Here is a 16533-nt window from a genome sequence, read left to right on the forward strand (position 1 = left end):
ACATTGCTGGTCAAAGGTAAGCGATTAGGTTGGCTAACACTGCTTCCATGGCTGGTATGGAGTACAATTCTGATGTCTAAAGCAATAAATTATTATTAATAATAATAATAAATAGTAGTAATATTTTTAGGTGGCAATCCTATGCATGTGCACAGTGTTGTATAGGGGCCAATATTTAAATATTCCGCTTCCACTATTAGGACAGATATCATAACAAACGAGATTAGTTGGAGGTAAGCATAGGACTTTAAACCTTATCAGGGAGATGTTATATTTCCCACCCATGCAATATAATATGTACTGCATCGTCAGTGTGTTTCTTGCACACAGATTAACACTTCCACTGATCGCTGTGATCTAAATATGTTGCTTAATTCTGGATAAAATCTGGGTCAGGAGCAACCAGAACATCTTAATACAGATGTAGATGAAAAGGAACACCTCAATGTAATTACAGGCCAATCCCTGGCTGGAATATTTTTGGTGTTAAGACAAGCCTAGCCCATGGATGATCAGAAAATGTGGTTTCGTTAACCCTGAAAGAGCGCCTCGTCGGCCAACAACGACACATTATAAGCTCTGCGAGCTGTAAGGCTGGTAACAGAATAAGGTACACAGATCGCACATTTTATACAGCATTAGGGTGTGCTGCTGATTCAGCTTAGCGATAGGCGGTCACAAGCTACAGATCAAGGGAAAAAGCCTCCTAAATTTTTATTTATTTATTTTTATTTTTTTTACACATTATCACAAAGAACACGTGTGACATGCACTATGGACAACGGTTATTAAGGAAAACAGCTAGAAAGAGACTTCTAAAATGCAATAGTAAAAATATTTAGCACATTATTTTATGCCTTCTTTATATTCAGATTTATTGATTCATGTAGCACCATCATATTCTGTTTGTTCTGATTAATGGATAGACGAGATATCCTAAGTATTGTATTGCATAAGAATTTTCACATCACAGAAACAAAAAAAGGTGAAAGCTTTACCACTTAGGTCCAGGTGGTACAAAGTGGGGAATTATAAATACTCACCATCCCTCATGTACCCCAAAAATCATCTAAATGCCAAGTTGACTACCAGAGAAAGGGGACTCACTAGAACCCAACAGTAAAATGGCCCTAGACAGATATTTATTGAAAAGGGATAGGGAGAGCAGGTACTAGTGGAGGGAAGATGAGTATGAGCTGCACACAACCCACAACCAAACTGACTTATGGGTTCCCAAAAGCAACAGGACGTTTCTTTCCATAGACACACAGGGACCCAAGTCTGCAGACAGCCAGTTGGCTTGGCTCATGTATCAAAGGTTCTTTCAACTCTAGGTCCCTATTGGAACTCCCTTCATGGCTCCCAGGTTCTACTTGTCCAGGTACTGTTTAAATCATGTACTTCCATTGTGAGACTGTCAATAATATTTAGAATTATATGCGCCATCAATAAAAGTTGTCAAAAGTTCTATTGTCCTCCCACGACTATAGACACAGAACAAAGTAAAAAGCACATACAATACAATGCAAGACGCTGTGCAGCAGGTCAAAGTGCACCCTGTAAATCTCTTCAGCTACATGCTGCCACGGTGTTTAATACCTAAGGGTTTGGGGAATAAAGGGGAAACTTCATAAGGAAGCCAATGCTGGCTTTTACCCTTACACAATCTGATTAACCACACTGGGCATTTGTTTTAAGGAGCACTGCGGTTAATTCCTAGCGTTTAGATGAGTTTTGGTTATCACTTTAGCACCTTGAAGCCACCCAATTACCAATGATGAAGACTCTTTCTGTCCAGACATAATGTTTATCCTGTCATACAGGAGGTACTGATGTCCTCAGCAAAGTCTATCCATGTGTATGAACAGCTGTAGAAAGGGATTTGATATAGCAATGAGTAATTTAATGCTCTAAATACACACCACAAGGGAATAAAACAGGCCTCCCCATCGATGGCACAATATATACTCATATAAAGACATTCAAAGACAGGGCAGTGCACATCAAACTTTTAAGGGCCTATAGTTCATATGTTGACATGTGTCATCGCCAAGGTGTGATTTCCAACCCTGAACTTACACTACTGGCTTAAGAAACACAACAAAAGTGTGTATATATAGCCAACGATGGCTGGAAAGATACACAAAGACCAGGACGTAATAGTAAAATAAAACATTTCACACAATACACTGCATGCCTGCTTAGCAAGAAAACCATTAGGAGTGGTGACAGACTTGCTTTAAATTCAGGCAGTAACCGTTCTTGCAACCTTTAAAGAATACTTACAGAGAATGCCAAGAACCGCTTCCCAGCATGTAACCTAAAAACACGCACTAACGACAAAGAACTGCATAGTGAGCTACTGTCTAGCTGTCATGGGAATGCTAAGCTGTAACATGTTGCAAAGATGTTTAAGGTGCAATGATAATTAAGGGAACCAGTTGAAGAATACCGCAATAAGTTGCAGAATCTGTGCCAGGATATGGTAACTATGGTACAGCTGACCTTCCCATCCTGGAGATCAGAATCGCCCACAATGAGGTTATCACCATACTGCAGATCACCTTCTACTGCCTGCCTCCTCTCTGATAGTAAAGGAGTCAGCACTGTCCATACATACCGTCTGATCCTCACTCCTCGGACCTGACTGTGTGTTATGGACACCGACAGCACCCGTACTGTTGGAGAGAGAAAGCAGGCATGGGGGAAGTGATCAACGGTATAGTAAGTAACACAGTCCACATGACACTAGCTGGCGGGTCTACTGCCGGTACATCTGTGGAGAACATCTGGGTATGGTTTCTTCTGTGAACTCCCATCTTTTTTTTGCTAGTTCTAGTTTTTGCATAATATATTGTTTCAGACATCTGCATATAAGCCACTTGTATGTCTTCCATCTGTTATCTTAGCTCAACACACATCCTGACTCCTTATAATACTGGCTGTAGTAAATAGCACAGGGGATCAGCCGGACTCTCTGACTAACGAAAGCTTCAGAAGAAACAGACTTCATTTACCATTGCCATTAAGAGTCATCTCAGTGTGGTGATTATCATGGAAAGTCACCCAAAATATCCCATAACTAACAATGACAGCCTCTGGGCCTGCAGATAATGGAACAAAATGTGATAAAATCAGGTTTTTGTCAACCTACATTACTATACACACCACTGTATTTTATGAAAAAATTGAAAAATACGGTATTTTTCCCACTCCATTTCTGGGCATGTGTATGGTGGATTATTCTTTTTGTTTTTAGTTCTAACAATGTGTATTTATAACAGTAATTACAACTTTCTATTTCTGTTAACTTTGAGTAGTAGACATATCTGCATGAATAGATGTTTTGTTAGATTTAACGCTATCTGAAGGAGCACACTGTCTCTCTGCATAGGGTTCATCAGTAAAACACCACTCCAAAAATGTCATCTCCAAGAGTAATTCCATTAAAAAATATCTTTCAAAATGTACAACAAAGTAACGAATACATGGCAGTAGAAGTTTTCAGTTGTACCTTACTTACCTCCAGCTTGCAGAGAGCCTTTAGAGGCAATTCTAGATTCACAAAACGCTGCCGTTGTGAATCTAGCATACAGAAAAGAAGCAAGGCCCCGAATGCCTGGTTGCCAGGGACTCTGGTACCAAGAGTAATTACTGCCAGCTTATTTCATTAAGCGGTATCAGACATGCAATTATTGTAGTGATGTAATTAAACAACTCATCATATTCCTGCTGAAAGCACAAGCTCTACGGTCGAGCTGTTCTGGGCAATCTTCTTTGCCAAGGCGCAATTGACTAGAATATTAAACTTCTGTTTAGAAGATATTCAATTCAATTTATGAACTTGACTTAACAAGGGGACAGTTCTGGGGGAGAAGCCAAAGAACGAGATTGGTCAGATTTGGTCAAATGCAGAATTCCTCACTAACTTTTCATATACCAGAGAAGACTTAGATGCATGACACTGCATGTCCCGCCTGTGATAATGGGTAAATTCATGTAAAATCAGTGGTTTTATAGCGGTTTAAGACTCCAGGTCTACCATACAGGAGTAAGCAATCCTATACACTAAAATTTTCATGTAATACAAAAAGGTTATCTGAATTATACTCGCCCCATAAACTCAACTCATCCCAGTAGTGTAATATTTGCTACTTTCTTCTATCACCACTAAGCCCTAAGGTAATATATTCATACCGTCAGCATTATGATTTTATCATAGTCTATTATGACCCTCTCCTAGCCACTCGACTTCATCTATTTTCCCTAATATTCCCTTCTTACCTTTGAAGATACAAACTTAACCCCAAAAGAACACACGGCACTCCTGAACCAGTAGTGGACTGGGAACAAGTAATGCTCTGGGACAGCAGTCGCCAACTTCTTAAAGTACCGTATTGGCTCGGATATAGGCCGCCCCCGTATATAGGCCGCACCCTAAAAGTTTGGTGCCTTTTTAAAGAAAGTTTTTTTCTTTAAAAAAGCACCAAAAAAACATGCTGCCACTCTGTCTCCCCCCGCCGAGATATGCTGCCACCCCCCCCAAGATATGCTGCCACTGTCCTCCCCCCCCGAGAAATGCTGCCACTGTCCTCCTCCTCCCCCCCTGAGATATGCTGCCACTGTCCTCCCCCCCGAGATATGCTGCCACTGTCCTCCCCCCCCCGAGATATGCTGCCACTGTCCTCATCCCCCCCCCCGAGATATGCTGCCACTCTGCCCCCCCGACTTACCAGAGCAGACTCCCAGGTGTCTTGCGGGGCCGGCTGGGAACATCTATGCAATACGCGTATACAACTTCCGGTGCCGGGACTCAGCGGATGTGCCGGCACCGGAAATTGTATGCACGTATTGTGTAGATGTCCCCCCGCCGGCCCTGCAAGACACCCGGAAGTCTGCTCTGGTAAGTCTTGGGGGCAGAGGTAAAACGCATAGTGTGGACGGTCACCGGCTGCGGCGATGCGGGTAAACAACCTCTGCTGCCGGCACGTCTGCACGATGTGCTTTAACAATCTCCCTTGCCGGGAATTCCCACGGGGGGAGATTGTTAAAGCACATCGTGCAGACGTGCCGGCAGCGGAGGCTGTTTACCCGCATCGCGGCAGCCGGTGACCGTCCGCACGATGCGCTTAGACAACCTCCCGTGCCGGCACCCCCCCCCGTGGAAAGTGCTGGCACGGGAGGCTGTCTGAGCGTATCGGAGTAGGATGCAGATCCCCTGCACCGCTGCGGTTGCTCTGTATCCTAACCCCGCTGCCTGCCCGGGACTGCATGTCCCGGGCGTCGGGCGCTAGACCCCGAATATAGGCCGCACCCCCACTTTAAAGACTTAAAGTGGGGGGAAAAAGTGCGGCCTATATTCGAGCCAATACGGTAATACAATGTGCCTTATTTTCCAAACCTGTGACACTGGTGTAACAGTCTTCCTGACAAAGACTCCCTGACCATTTTATTTTAATCACAAAATAAATAATACAGAAAGATCTCAAAAGCGTCGAAGTCATACATGGTGGCATGGAACATCAGGCGTACTGGGATAAGAACCTACATTCTCTGGGGAAATCCTTTTCTATTTAAATTAAGAAATCATATCCATCAATCTCTGAAAGGCAGGAACAGAAACAATCCATTTAACTCGCATATATAACAGCTCCTAGGAAAACACACTGAGGGATGGATGCTCGAATAATTCAATAAATTGTATTTCAGCTGTCAATCTCCGTGTCCCACATGGTAAAAAGAGGTATCAAAAAAATCAAAATGCTAATGCATGGCAAATGTAATCGCAGGTGAATATGAATTTAAAGCCAACAAACTGGAGGAGGGGTATATGTGGCTTATTAACGTATTAGAGCTTCACGTCATATTATTAACAGATTTTATAGATTTTACCTTATTCTGACACATTTTCTTTTCTTGGCAGGATCAATAAGATTCATTAAAACAACATTTAATTACTTAAAGGGATTTAACAGAGTTAAAGAGTCAGAGTTTTAGATATAGCATAAGGAAGTTTTACGTTACTGAGAGGGTGGTAGATAAATGGAAATGCCTCTCCTCAGCAGCAGTAGAAATTAATGCAGTGAGAGATTTAACCACAGGATCAGGGTTATTTTACAACGTTTTCCAAAAACAACCAGGTAGGTAGGGCTGCAACAACTAATCGATAATAATCGATAGTGAAAATAGTTGTAAATGATTTTCAATATCGATTAGTTGAATCGATTTTATCAAATATAAGATGAGAGCAAATGCTCTGAAAAATACCTCTCGTGTTATAATCGAACATCAAATAGAGGTCTGACTATAAGACTAAGATCCAGATCCCCCACAGCGCTGCAGGGGACCTGGATCCTCCTCTCTGGCAGCCAGTGGACGTCTGTGTGATGCGCGTAGACATCCTCCATTTCTGCTGGGGCTTCTAGGATGATGCAGCGGAAGGTCGTGTCACGCCGGTGCTTCATCATAGAAGCCCCAGCGGAAGTGGAGGGCAGAAGCAGAGGTTGTAAAAATTATGCGTAGCCAGTGCAAGTGAAGGAAACACAACTAGGCGTCCAAAAAGGGAACACAAACAAAATATCCTCATTTTGGAAACGCCTTATATGCCTGGTATCTGCATCTATTTTGGTAGTTATAAGGCTAAATATGAAAAATGTGCGCCACTATTTCTATTAAAAAAATGTGATATGCTGGGTGTTGGGCCCCAAAAGCGACCAGAAAAAAACAAAACTGCTGAACAAAAGTATATATTTTTTTGAGAACCCAAAGTATTTTACTGGGGGCAATTTAAGACTTTTTATTTAAATTTGTGTAGTAAAAAAATAATTTTACAATTATATACAAATGCAGTATTTCAGTACATTTCATGTGCAATTACTGAAACAAATTATGATTTCTAGGCAGCAACACCCCCCTAGTACAGCAATACACAACATGCATGGCTGTGTCATGTTTCTCAGACATTGTGGGATCAAAGCATTCCAGTTTTCAAACTTGGAAATCTAGTAGATCACTTTGCTAGCCCATATCTCATTTGAGACACAGTAGAGGTCCCATACATCAATGTACCCCATAAATGGTATAATTCCCAAAAGTACACCCCTGGACATTTCAAAAACACCCCACTAACCTTTCTAGGTGGCCCACTGCAACTACAATTCTAACTGGAACACAGAATTTTGAGGTTTTTGTTCAACTTTGTCACGTTCTGCGAGGAATGATTCACATTGGGATACCTAGAGCAAGAAAGAAAACACAAAAACATTAATCTCACACTTCTCCTGAGCACATATAGATACCACGTATATGTGGTATGTCAGCATTGCAGGGCCCCCAAATCATGAGAGTGAGAAGAAGTTTCACTTTCTTAAGCTGAATAAAGTAGGAGCACCTCATGCTTTTGGGGGTAAAACTATCCATAAACAAAATAACCCCATAAAATGATAAATTCTCTTAAAAAAGCCCACCACCCCACTTACCTTTCCAGGTGGTCTACCACAAACACAAATAATGGGAACATTCTCTATACTTTCACATCGGTGACATTTTGGGATGGATGCTGCATGCTGGGATACATGGGACAGGAAAAAAAAAACAAAATAAAAAATAATCTCCCACTTCTGCTGAGCACATAGCACATATATATGTGGTATGTGAGCATCACGTGGTCACAAGACATCCGAGATCATGAGAGTGCACAAAGGTTTCATTTTTTCTGTTAAACCAGTAAGGCACACATCATGTTTTTGAGAGTAAACATACTCTTTAAAACATCAGAATAACCCCTATAAAACTATATATTCCCAGAAAGCCAGAGGACCGCAGACACCCTACTTACCTTTCTAAGTGGACAGCGATAACTACGAGTCTAACGGGAACATAAGTGATTGAGCTATCCTTTTCTTCGTTTCTTGCAGGTATCAGGATGAACAACAGGGTTTATTTGTTTTACACATGGCATGGTTTTTGCATAAGTAGGTTTCCTGGGTTCGGGGCATTTTTTTAGTGTCTCTCCTTCTGTGGGTTTAGGGGTAATTTTTCAAATTAGTTTTTAGTGTCTCAGAACCATCTAAGTACACAAACAACTAACTCAACAACTTCCTTAGTGAATATACTTAAAGGCCAAGGTATTCCGTAAGGGGTAGCGCTGGGGTCTTGTAAGTGGATTGTGAAAGTAGGGCTGCAACTAACGATTATTTAAATAATCGATTAGTTGGCCGATTATTTTTTCGATTAATCGATTAATCGGATAAAAAAAAACAATATGCAAATTTTTTGTTTATTTAAAATAATTTAATGAACTGGATGTTAAAAAACAACTTAAAATTTACATTAACATTCTTATTTTGTTATGATATAATAAAAAAACAATATTTTCAAAGTACAAAAACCCAAACACAATATTTATGAAACAAAATAACCCCAAACATTCTGAAAAGAGGTGGACTATTACTGTTCAAGAAACTTTGCCCCAGCCCTGGCACTTTGCACCCAGCACTTTGCACCCAGCACTTTGCACCCAGCCCTGGCACTTTGCACCCAGAACTTTGCACCCAGCCCTGGCACTTTGCACCCAGCACTTTGCACCCAGCCCTGGCACTTTGCACCCAGCACTTTGCACCCAGCCCTGGCACTTTGCACCCAGCCCTGGCACTTTGCACCCAGCCCTGGCACTTTGCACTGTGCCCCTGCACCCAGTCTCCAACTCTGCCCTGCACCCAGCCCTGCCCCCACACTCACACCCTGCACCCACTCTGCTCTGCACCCACACTCACACTCTGCCCTGCACCCAGTCTCCAACTCTGCCCTGCACCCCCACCCCCACTCTGCCCTGCACCCAGTCTCCTGCCCTGCCCCCACACTCACACCCTGCCCTGCATCCCCACCCCCACCCTGCCCTGCACTCAGTCTCCTACCCTGGCCTGCCCCCCCCCACCCCCACTCTGCCCTGCATCCCCTGAAACCCCACCCCCACCCCCGCGAATCGCTCTGTGCGAACGGAGCCACTCGCACAGAGCGAACCGCAACTAAAAGAAGGCGCGTGTAGCGGAAGCGGGGAACGCTCGCGGAGGTAAGTAAAAGGAGCCGAGTGCTCCAACAACGAATCGATCACTCGATTAATCGATAACGGAAATCGTCGACAACGATTTCCGTTATCGATTATTATCGATATTATCGATTCGTTGTTTCAGCCCTATGTGAAAGTGTTAGGTACGGTTAGATGTTAGGTTACAGTTTTAGTGATGGGGATGATGATCACATTAGGTCACTGGCTATTGATTGATGAGATTGATCAATTAACAGTGACCTAAAGGGTCATTCATCTGTGGTCAAAACATTTTTAGGTTAAAAATTAAATATATATATATGTGGTGAAATGTGAAAAAAGTATATAACCAGATCACTTGTAAGTGACAAGTTTATGACAGTGATTGGTGATGTGCAATCAGAGGTTTGGGGGGAGTCAGGCTTTATTGAGGTTACTGGTCTGCCTGGCCCTCCATGTTTGGTTACCAGGCAAGAATTTTGGATGTCTAAACTATCAAAATTCCCAGGTATGCATAGAAACATACCAGAGAGGTTATATTGGAAGTGAGACGACTATAACTACATCTACTTCATTAGATCCCTAAAAAAATCATGCTATGGTAAACAAGGATTGGCTTGGCCATGTGTTTTCCAAACGGCGTTTGTAAAGCCTCGGACATGCTAGATAGGTACTGTTCTACATTACTTTACAATAATACACGCTTCTTATATGTATTCTAGATATATTTCGAGGAAGTCATTAGATCAAGGTCCAATCCTATTTAATTTTACGTAACGTTATTTAAGGTTTATAAACGCTATTTTTAGGTGCGACCTTTAAATACGAAGCATTGGATACCACTGATGACACAATGATAAAGAATGCACTGCGCGTCATTTGGCAATCATATGCTAAAAAAGGAGTCTTGATATATTACACATTGCTCCAGAAATTTAAAGAAGGGCAGCCTGTGTTCAGGAAACCAGCCAAACAGTTTAAGCCAGCCAAAGATAACAAACAAAATCTAATTGAGAAAATGACAAGGCAGGATTTTCTAAACAATGAAATAATCTCTTCCGCTAAGCAGCCATGAATATAAATCCTTCCCAGCTTCAGCGGCCAGTGGTATCTGCAGCAGTTCTGCTCTCATTAAATTATTAAGTCTGGCACACAAAGTAACCTGGGAGCAAATGCAAGTAAAAATGTTCAATTGCGCTTGGGCTCAAACCAAAGTAGCCATTGTTAGGCCACCAAATTTTGCTTTGGACACCAATCCACAAACTGGACAGCTATTGCTCGCCAAGATACGATGATGAAAAGGGGGGGGGATAAAGAAAGCACATAATACTTAAGAATGTTGTCCTCAAATTTGGGTGACTCGTTAGAGGGCGCTCCATCCATCCATAGATTACTGTGCACTGTTATCTTAGTTTTGTTTGTTTTATTTTTTTTGGTACTTGGCAACTCTCCGACTCGGAACTGTGTGTTCATACATCCTGTAATATTGTATACGTGATATTGCGCGTTCTGTACCCCTTGTCTCGATCGATCTCACTTGAAGTTAATGCAGTGTATATCGCTGTTTGTAGTTCCTATTCGAACTGTTTTCTCTCTGAATGCATATCGCCTGATGTATACTGCTTTACTGTGATGCCTATTGTATCCTGTCCTTTGAATATGCAATGTTACTTTTTTTAATAAATGGAGATTTGAAAAAAAAAAAAAAAGAATGTTGTCTGAAGTGTAAACCATGAGAAGGCCTGAGGTACCACTGAGGATACTGGTAATACTGCTCAACAATTTAAAAAAGGATATTTGTGACTATATAAAATGGCACCTTGCATTCCCCATTACATAGAGTAACCTGGTGGATGGTAGGCTGTCTTCCTTCTCATATCTAACAGATGCAGTAAAGTCCTTCAAGAATGCTTAGGATCAGCATAAAGATATGAAGAATAAAGCAGTTAAATTGGTGGAGCAGACTACAGAGGACAATACCTTGTTAACCGCTGTCACAACCTGTGTGTCATGAAACCGCTCAACTGAGCAACTGACAACAAAATTAGTTGAAACGTTATATTTTTCACAGATAACCAAGAATGTTTTTGAAAGTACTTACAAGGTACTTTCATATGCATTATGCATTGATGGGGCTGCATTGGGGTACTGGATCGTTCCTTTAACTAGTGATAGAAAGGGGCACATTTTTTACAAGATTATTACATTAGATACAATTCCAGAGCCATTAATATAAAATATGTTTACCAAAATAAGTGAATCTGAAATATGCATAAAATGTTCACGTTAACAAGACAATGCACTTTTCTTCTAACCCAATGATTCTAATGTAAATAACATTGCATTCAATGCCAAAAAACATGAATGACTAAGGTGTAGCTGTTTTAAATACGAAAGGAAGGCTACAACCTATAAATATATATGTAAGAGCAAAATGTGAAGGCTTTGAAGATCAGGTTTTACAGAGAGAAACCAGTCCTGCCACATTCTCCTCCATCCCCGCAGGACATGAGCCACGACATGACTCTAATAGGAGCTTGAGCATTTACTATCCTACTATTAATACAGTGTAACCCCTGAGACAGCCTTTTAGCACTTCAAACAGGATAAACCAGTCTCATTCCACCCACTCTGCTGGTCGGGTATGGGTGAAGTAGGCGATCATATATTACATTGTAATTAAATTACGCTTCCCCCAACAAGGATTTGAATGTTGCTGCATAGACCTTTTACAACAGGCTCCCTGTACCAAAACATTTAATTATCATGTACTCAAGCAATACCTGGGTGTTAAAGGTAAATATAAATCATTTAATCAGCTATACATGATCACAAAGAGAAGCACCACTGTATTGCTGTATAGCGCACGCTAAATATATTGGAACGTTGACCATCTTGGACAGTCTGACACCTATGATCAAAAGAACGTTACATGTGAATATGAAAGGCCTTTTATTAAACCACATTTCTTAGTTTGAACAGAAAGCTCTCTCCCACGTTGTGGCATGAGGCTGCAATGAAGTCCTCAATAACCCTTAGTGGCGGTAGAAGCATCCAATATTGGCCGTAGGGTAATACATACCTGGACAACGTGTGTTATGAATGGAGACGAGATTACAGACGCAAAAAAGCAGATAGAGTAGACTTATCCACCAAACTGAGTTTTGCAGTAGCTGCAATGAGATTCATTTAATATAACCCAGAGCTTGACAAGAGCCCCCCGAGCTTCTGTCTCCCAGTGGTGCAAGTCAAGGAAAAGCCAGCTCTATATAGATCCAGCTTTTAAAACACACAAATTGGCTCTCCATTGAGCTGGTTTATGTATTATTCAGTTGAAACCCTGGGTCCTAGGATGCAATGCTTGGTTTTGTCAAGTCTTGATCCTAAACTCCATTAACTGCTCATGATAAAAGGGACAGCCCCGGAGGACTTCTACTGAAATTAGCGGTACTTCGTTATCCCTGCACAATGGAAAACAGTCCATTGTTTTTTTACCTTGCTTCAACTCATTCTTGCAAAGTAATGAAGACAAATAGACGAACATACAACATGTTAAGACAACCTGTCTTGGAAAGCCTATGGAGCATCAAGTCATCCTTGGAGGGCTTATGGAGTAGTCTGTCTGCAGTTCATTTTCTTGTACCTGTTCTGCAGGTTTTGTATATGTTTAAGTCATTTTTGTTCTGTTCTGGAAAACTCCATTATGAAATCCCTTGTATTGAAGATACTGACAAATAAATAAAGCCTCACATATTAGTTCAGTTCACATATTAAGTGAAGGCGAGGTGTGAGGGCGCTTGAGGCAAAGTATGTCCACAACACACAGTAAGTCACAAGTGAAAAACAAATTCCACCTTTTGCTGAAATATTTTATAAACAATAATAATAATAAAAAAAAAAAGAATGTAATGGTTTGCTACACCAACTAGATTATAGGTTGTAAAGCGCTGCAGAATCTTCTGGCGTTATATAACATATGTTTAATGTAATGTACAGGAATACTTTTTATTAAATTATTATTTTTATTTAATTTTTGGTTTTTTAAGGAATTTCGCTGCAAGAATCTTATAGTATCCAAACTAAGGGTAAATATATTATCTTCTCTCTATATACTTTAGTTCTATATTCCTGGAACATTTACATAAAAGTGAATGGATTTTTATGAATTTCTTTTTCACTTATTTCCCACCTGGGTTGTTGCTGCTAAAGTAGTATGTGTCTGTCTGTCCAGCCAACGTAGGAGGCCAACAAGTGGATTTAATAGGAAGAGACATATGAGGACTTCGCAATACCATGATCAATTATTATTGCGTATTACATTTTTCTCAATGTATAATTATTCTATTTAATAATACATTGCATACGAAGAAGAGTATGTAATGGATGAAAGCAGTTGGGTCATATTAGTTTATATCCGTCCTTACATATATTAACTCATATGACCCATTTAGTTTCACAAAGCACAGAGCATACAGGCAGGATTTGAACTGTGCCTTAACCCCCAATTATTGTATGTCGACTATATAATATTGTTTGATAGAACAAGGAAAGTTCATTAAATTATAGATTAATAAGCATTAAAGAGCCTCCTTGGAAATCAGGAGGAATAGTTTTATAATGTCTGAGCCTTTATCTACTCTTTATATACTCGATACATCAACTCCAGTCGATACGACTGGATAAAGCCATCTTAAAAGGCATGTTCTGACAAGTTCATCACCAGGTTGCAAGTTCCTGAAACACAAACATGTCAAAAATATGGATATGTGGAATGATCTATATAGGGCCTGAGGGTGACCATTCCACAGATATTGCCATATGCAAAATGAAACATAACAAGTTGATCTGTCTTTCTATCAGGGGTTTACACTAATCCTCATATAAAAATAAATATATTATAAAAATTAAAAAACAAATGTTTCCTTACTCATCATGACGTAAATCGTTGACAGTCCGGTCTAATGAGATCATGTCACTGGCCACCATGTTAAAACCGAACTCTTTAATGCTGGCTTGGATTGAGTCCTTGTAGTCAGATCCTAACACAAATGGTTTCCCTCCTTCTCCTGGGCCTCCGGCGACTCCTTGAGGTTCTGGTTCTTTAGGTTCAAAGTTCCCCAAGATGCCAGACCTCAGTACTGGATCAAGATATACGTGCTTTTGAGGTTTGAAAGTAAGGTACTGTCGCTGCATGACCTTCTGCTGATTGTTTGCATTCCCGCCCAGTTTCTCTTGCTCATTCTTTACTTTATTCTTTCTTCGGATAGATTCAAGGTCTACCTCTACCCCCTCAACACGGGGCCAGGGAACTACTGGTTGGAAATTGTTCTTGGGTGCCATGTTGTTCTCGGGTTTGCCAGGTTGAGGAAGTATGGCATTATTTTCTTCCTGATAAGAAAGAATATCATTTAGAAGCAAGCTTTTTTTCAGGTGCCCAATGTTGGTGAAACCATAGTAAACAAACCTTGTAAAAAAAGTAAGACTGGTACCACTTATAAATACGCAATCTTTATATGTAGTGGAGCCATCACTTATCTCATCTGTTTGCACGTCCATAATGTTCACATGGAACCAGACACAGTTGGACTTGACATGATTAAAAGAGGCAATATATCACTTATTCAAGAAGGTTCCATCAGATAGGAATTTGGCAAAATATCACAGGGGTTTTTTTGTTTTTGTTTTTTTGACAGTAACATTAAGCTCAGTCTACAGTTTTGAATCTTAAAATGTAAAGTCACGCCAGCATTTTATGCAAGTAAGGATAGATAAGGTCTTGGGAATACCAAGAAATATTGCTGGAAACAAAAAACCGCAGAACAAACAATTTATGCTTCTTGAACAAGGGAAAATAAATTTGCAAAAGAAAAGGTAACGCGCTTCTGCCTTTCTCTGCTGTTTACCTGCCAGTGACAAATTAGTGTGTGCCAATTCCCCCAAGTCTGAGGAGGAAAATAAATAAGAAAACATGGTTTCCTCCGTCCTGTTTAATGAGCATATGTGTTGTGTCGTATTAGAAAAAAATACCTTGGTTTCAGATTAAGGCCTAAGGGAATGCCACGAATGGAACAGGTAACCATCCCGTATTCTGATCCTGCTAGTACTGTAAGGCACACCCGGCCCTGCAATCAAAGGTTAATATTTGAACCGCTTAAGAACAAATCAACTAAATCTGAGTGACTTAAGCTGAACAAAGTGCAGTTATCTATGTCCGTACCTGGGAACTCTCAAGGTTTTTGCCCCAATCTTGGAGTGAAGGGTCAGATTCTCTGAGTGATGCAGTCTAGAACCAATTTCTTCCCATTTTACACTGCTGCAATCATATCACCTTCCAATTGTTGCTTTTGCTACCAGTATGTTAAGGTCAATTATTCCTGCTTGAATGCAGGCGACTTAATTAACTAACTTTAAATCATGATTTCAAGGTTTCCCTGTATTAGAGCCATTTGGTTAACACATTAAACGAGTCATAGGATGTTCACGATGGGCCATTAAAGAGTTATTATGGCAAGAATTTCAGAGTCAGCTAATTTAGAAAGTCCCCAGGTATGCAGATCTCTCAAGTATATTCCTTCCGTACTATTAAACACTGTTCTATGTTCTTTATCGGCGGGTGTACCTTGTCATACAATCCCGGGTCCTACTGATAGAAGAAACAAATCTCGTGCCAGCGAATTTGAGCCGCTGACGCCTGAACATGCACAGCAAAGCTGTCGGCGAGGTCTGCCAGCAGTCAGGTGTTTGTGCATATCCATTTGCCGCTACAATAAATCGGTGTTTGTTCCCTGTTTTAAGGCATACTTTGACTTGATCTCAGGGTTACTGACCATTTATATCTGATACCTATGCATTTGCTTGTAGAGCTCCATCTTTTGAGACATTCACTAATACCGGTACATGCCTCTTTCAGATTTTCTATTTGAATTAAGCAAGGATCAGTTTACAAGCCAAAGATATTAAGGATTTGGTTATCAGTAAAGGTTTAGGGGCAGCAAGGCAACCATGAAAGGTTGGAATGCAAGCAGTGAATAGGAGGGCATTTACCGCCACCATGATTAGCCGTCTACATCCTAGTGTTCCCTGCCCTCAGAAACTCTGCGCATGATTACTGCCTGTTTTCTTCTATAGAAAACAAATAATAATCATCGCATCACCTCCTGACATCTCCTTTATGCATCCAACAGCTTACAAGCCTACAAAAATATTACTTGACTTAAGAGACATGAAGCATTTTGGACAGAAGTGTAGCTGGCGCACCGAAATAGAATGATATTCAGCCACGGCAGACCCTTAATGAGCATCATATCTAGGAATTACATGAAGACTGAGCAGTAATTTAATCATTTTAGGAATCTCTCATACGGAGAATTGAGACAAGTCTGCTTTAAGCTAGTGGTGACAGAAGTAAGTAGGGGAGATGCAAACCAACATGGATTCCCCATCTGATCAGCATGCAGCCAGAGTATTATTATTATTTTTTTTTTATT

The 16533-nt window shown here is 40.7% G+C and overlaps 1 protein-coding gene across 5 annotated transcripts in view; it reads right to left on the bottom strand.

Annotated features, from left to right (window-relative positions):
- Window positions 1-16533, bottom strand: part of LOC149280686 (N-acetylgalactosaminyltransferase 7-like) — a 57038-nt gene that overhangs the window by 17075 nt on the left and 23430 nt on the right. For all 5 annotated transcript variants that reach the window (XM_089500177.1, XM_089500179.1, XM_089500178.1 and 2 more), the window contains one exon: window positions 13974-14434. In XM_089500177.1, coding sequence (XP_089356303.1) covers window positions 13974-14434 — 461 coding nt within the window. The remainder of the gene's footprint in view (window positions 1-13973; window positions 14435-16533) is intronic.

Source organism: Sceloporus occidentalis, unplaced genomic scaffold (genome assembly GCF_023333645.1).
Source record: "Sceloporus occidentalis isolate IW3139 unplaced genomic scaffold, rSceOcc1.0.p SCAF_149, whole genome shotgun sequence".
Taxonomy (NCBI): Eukaryota; Metazoa; Chordata; class Lepidosauria; order Squamata; family Phrynosomatidae; genus Sceloporus; species Sceloporus occidentalis.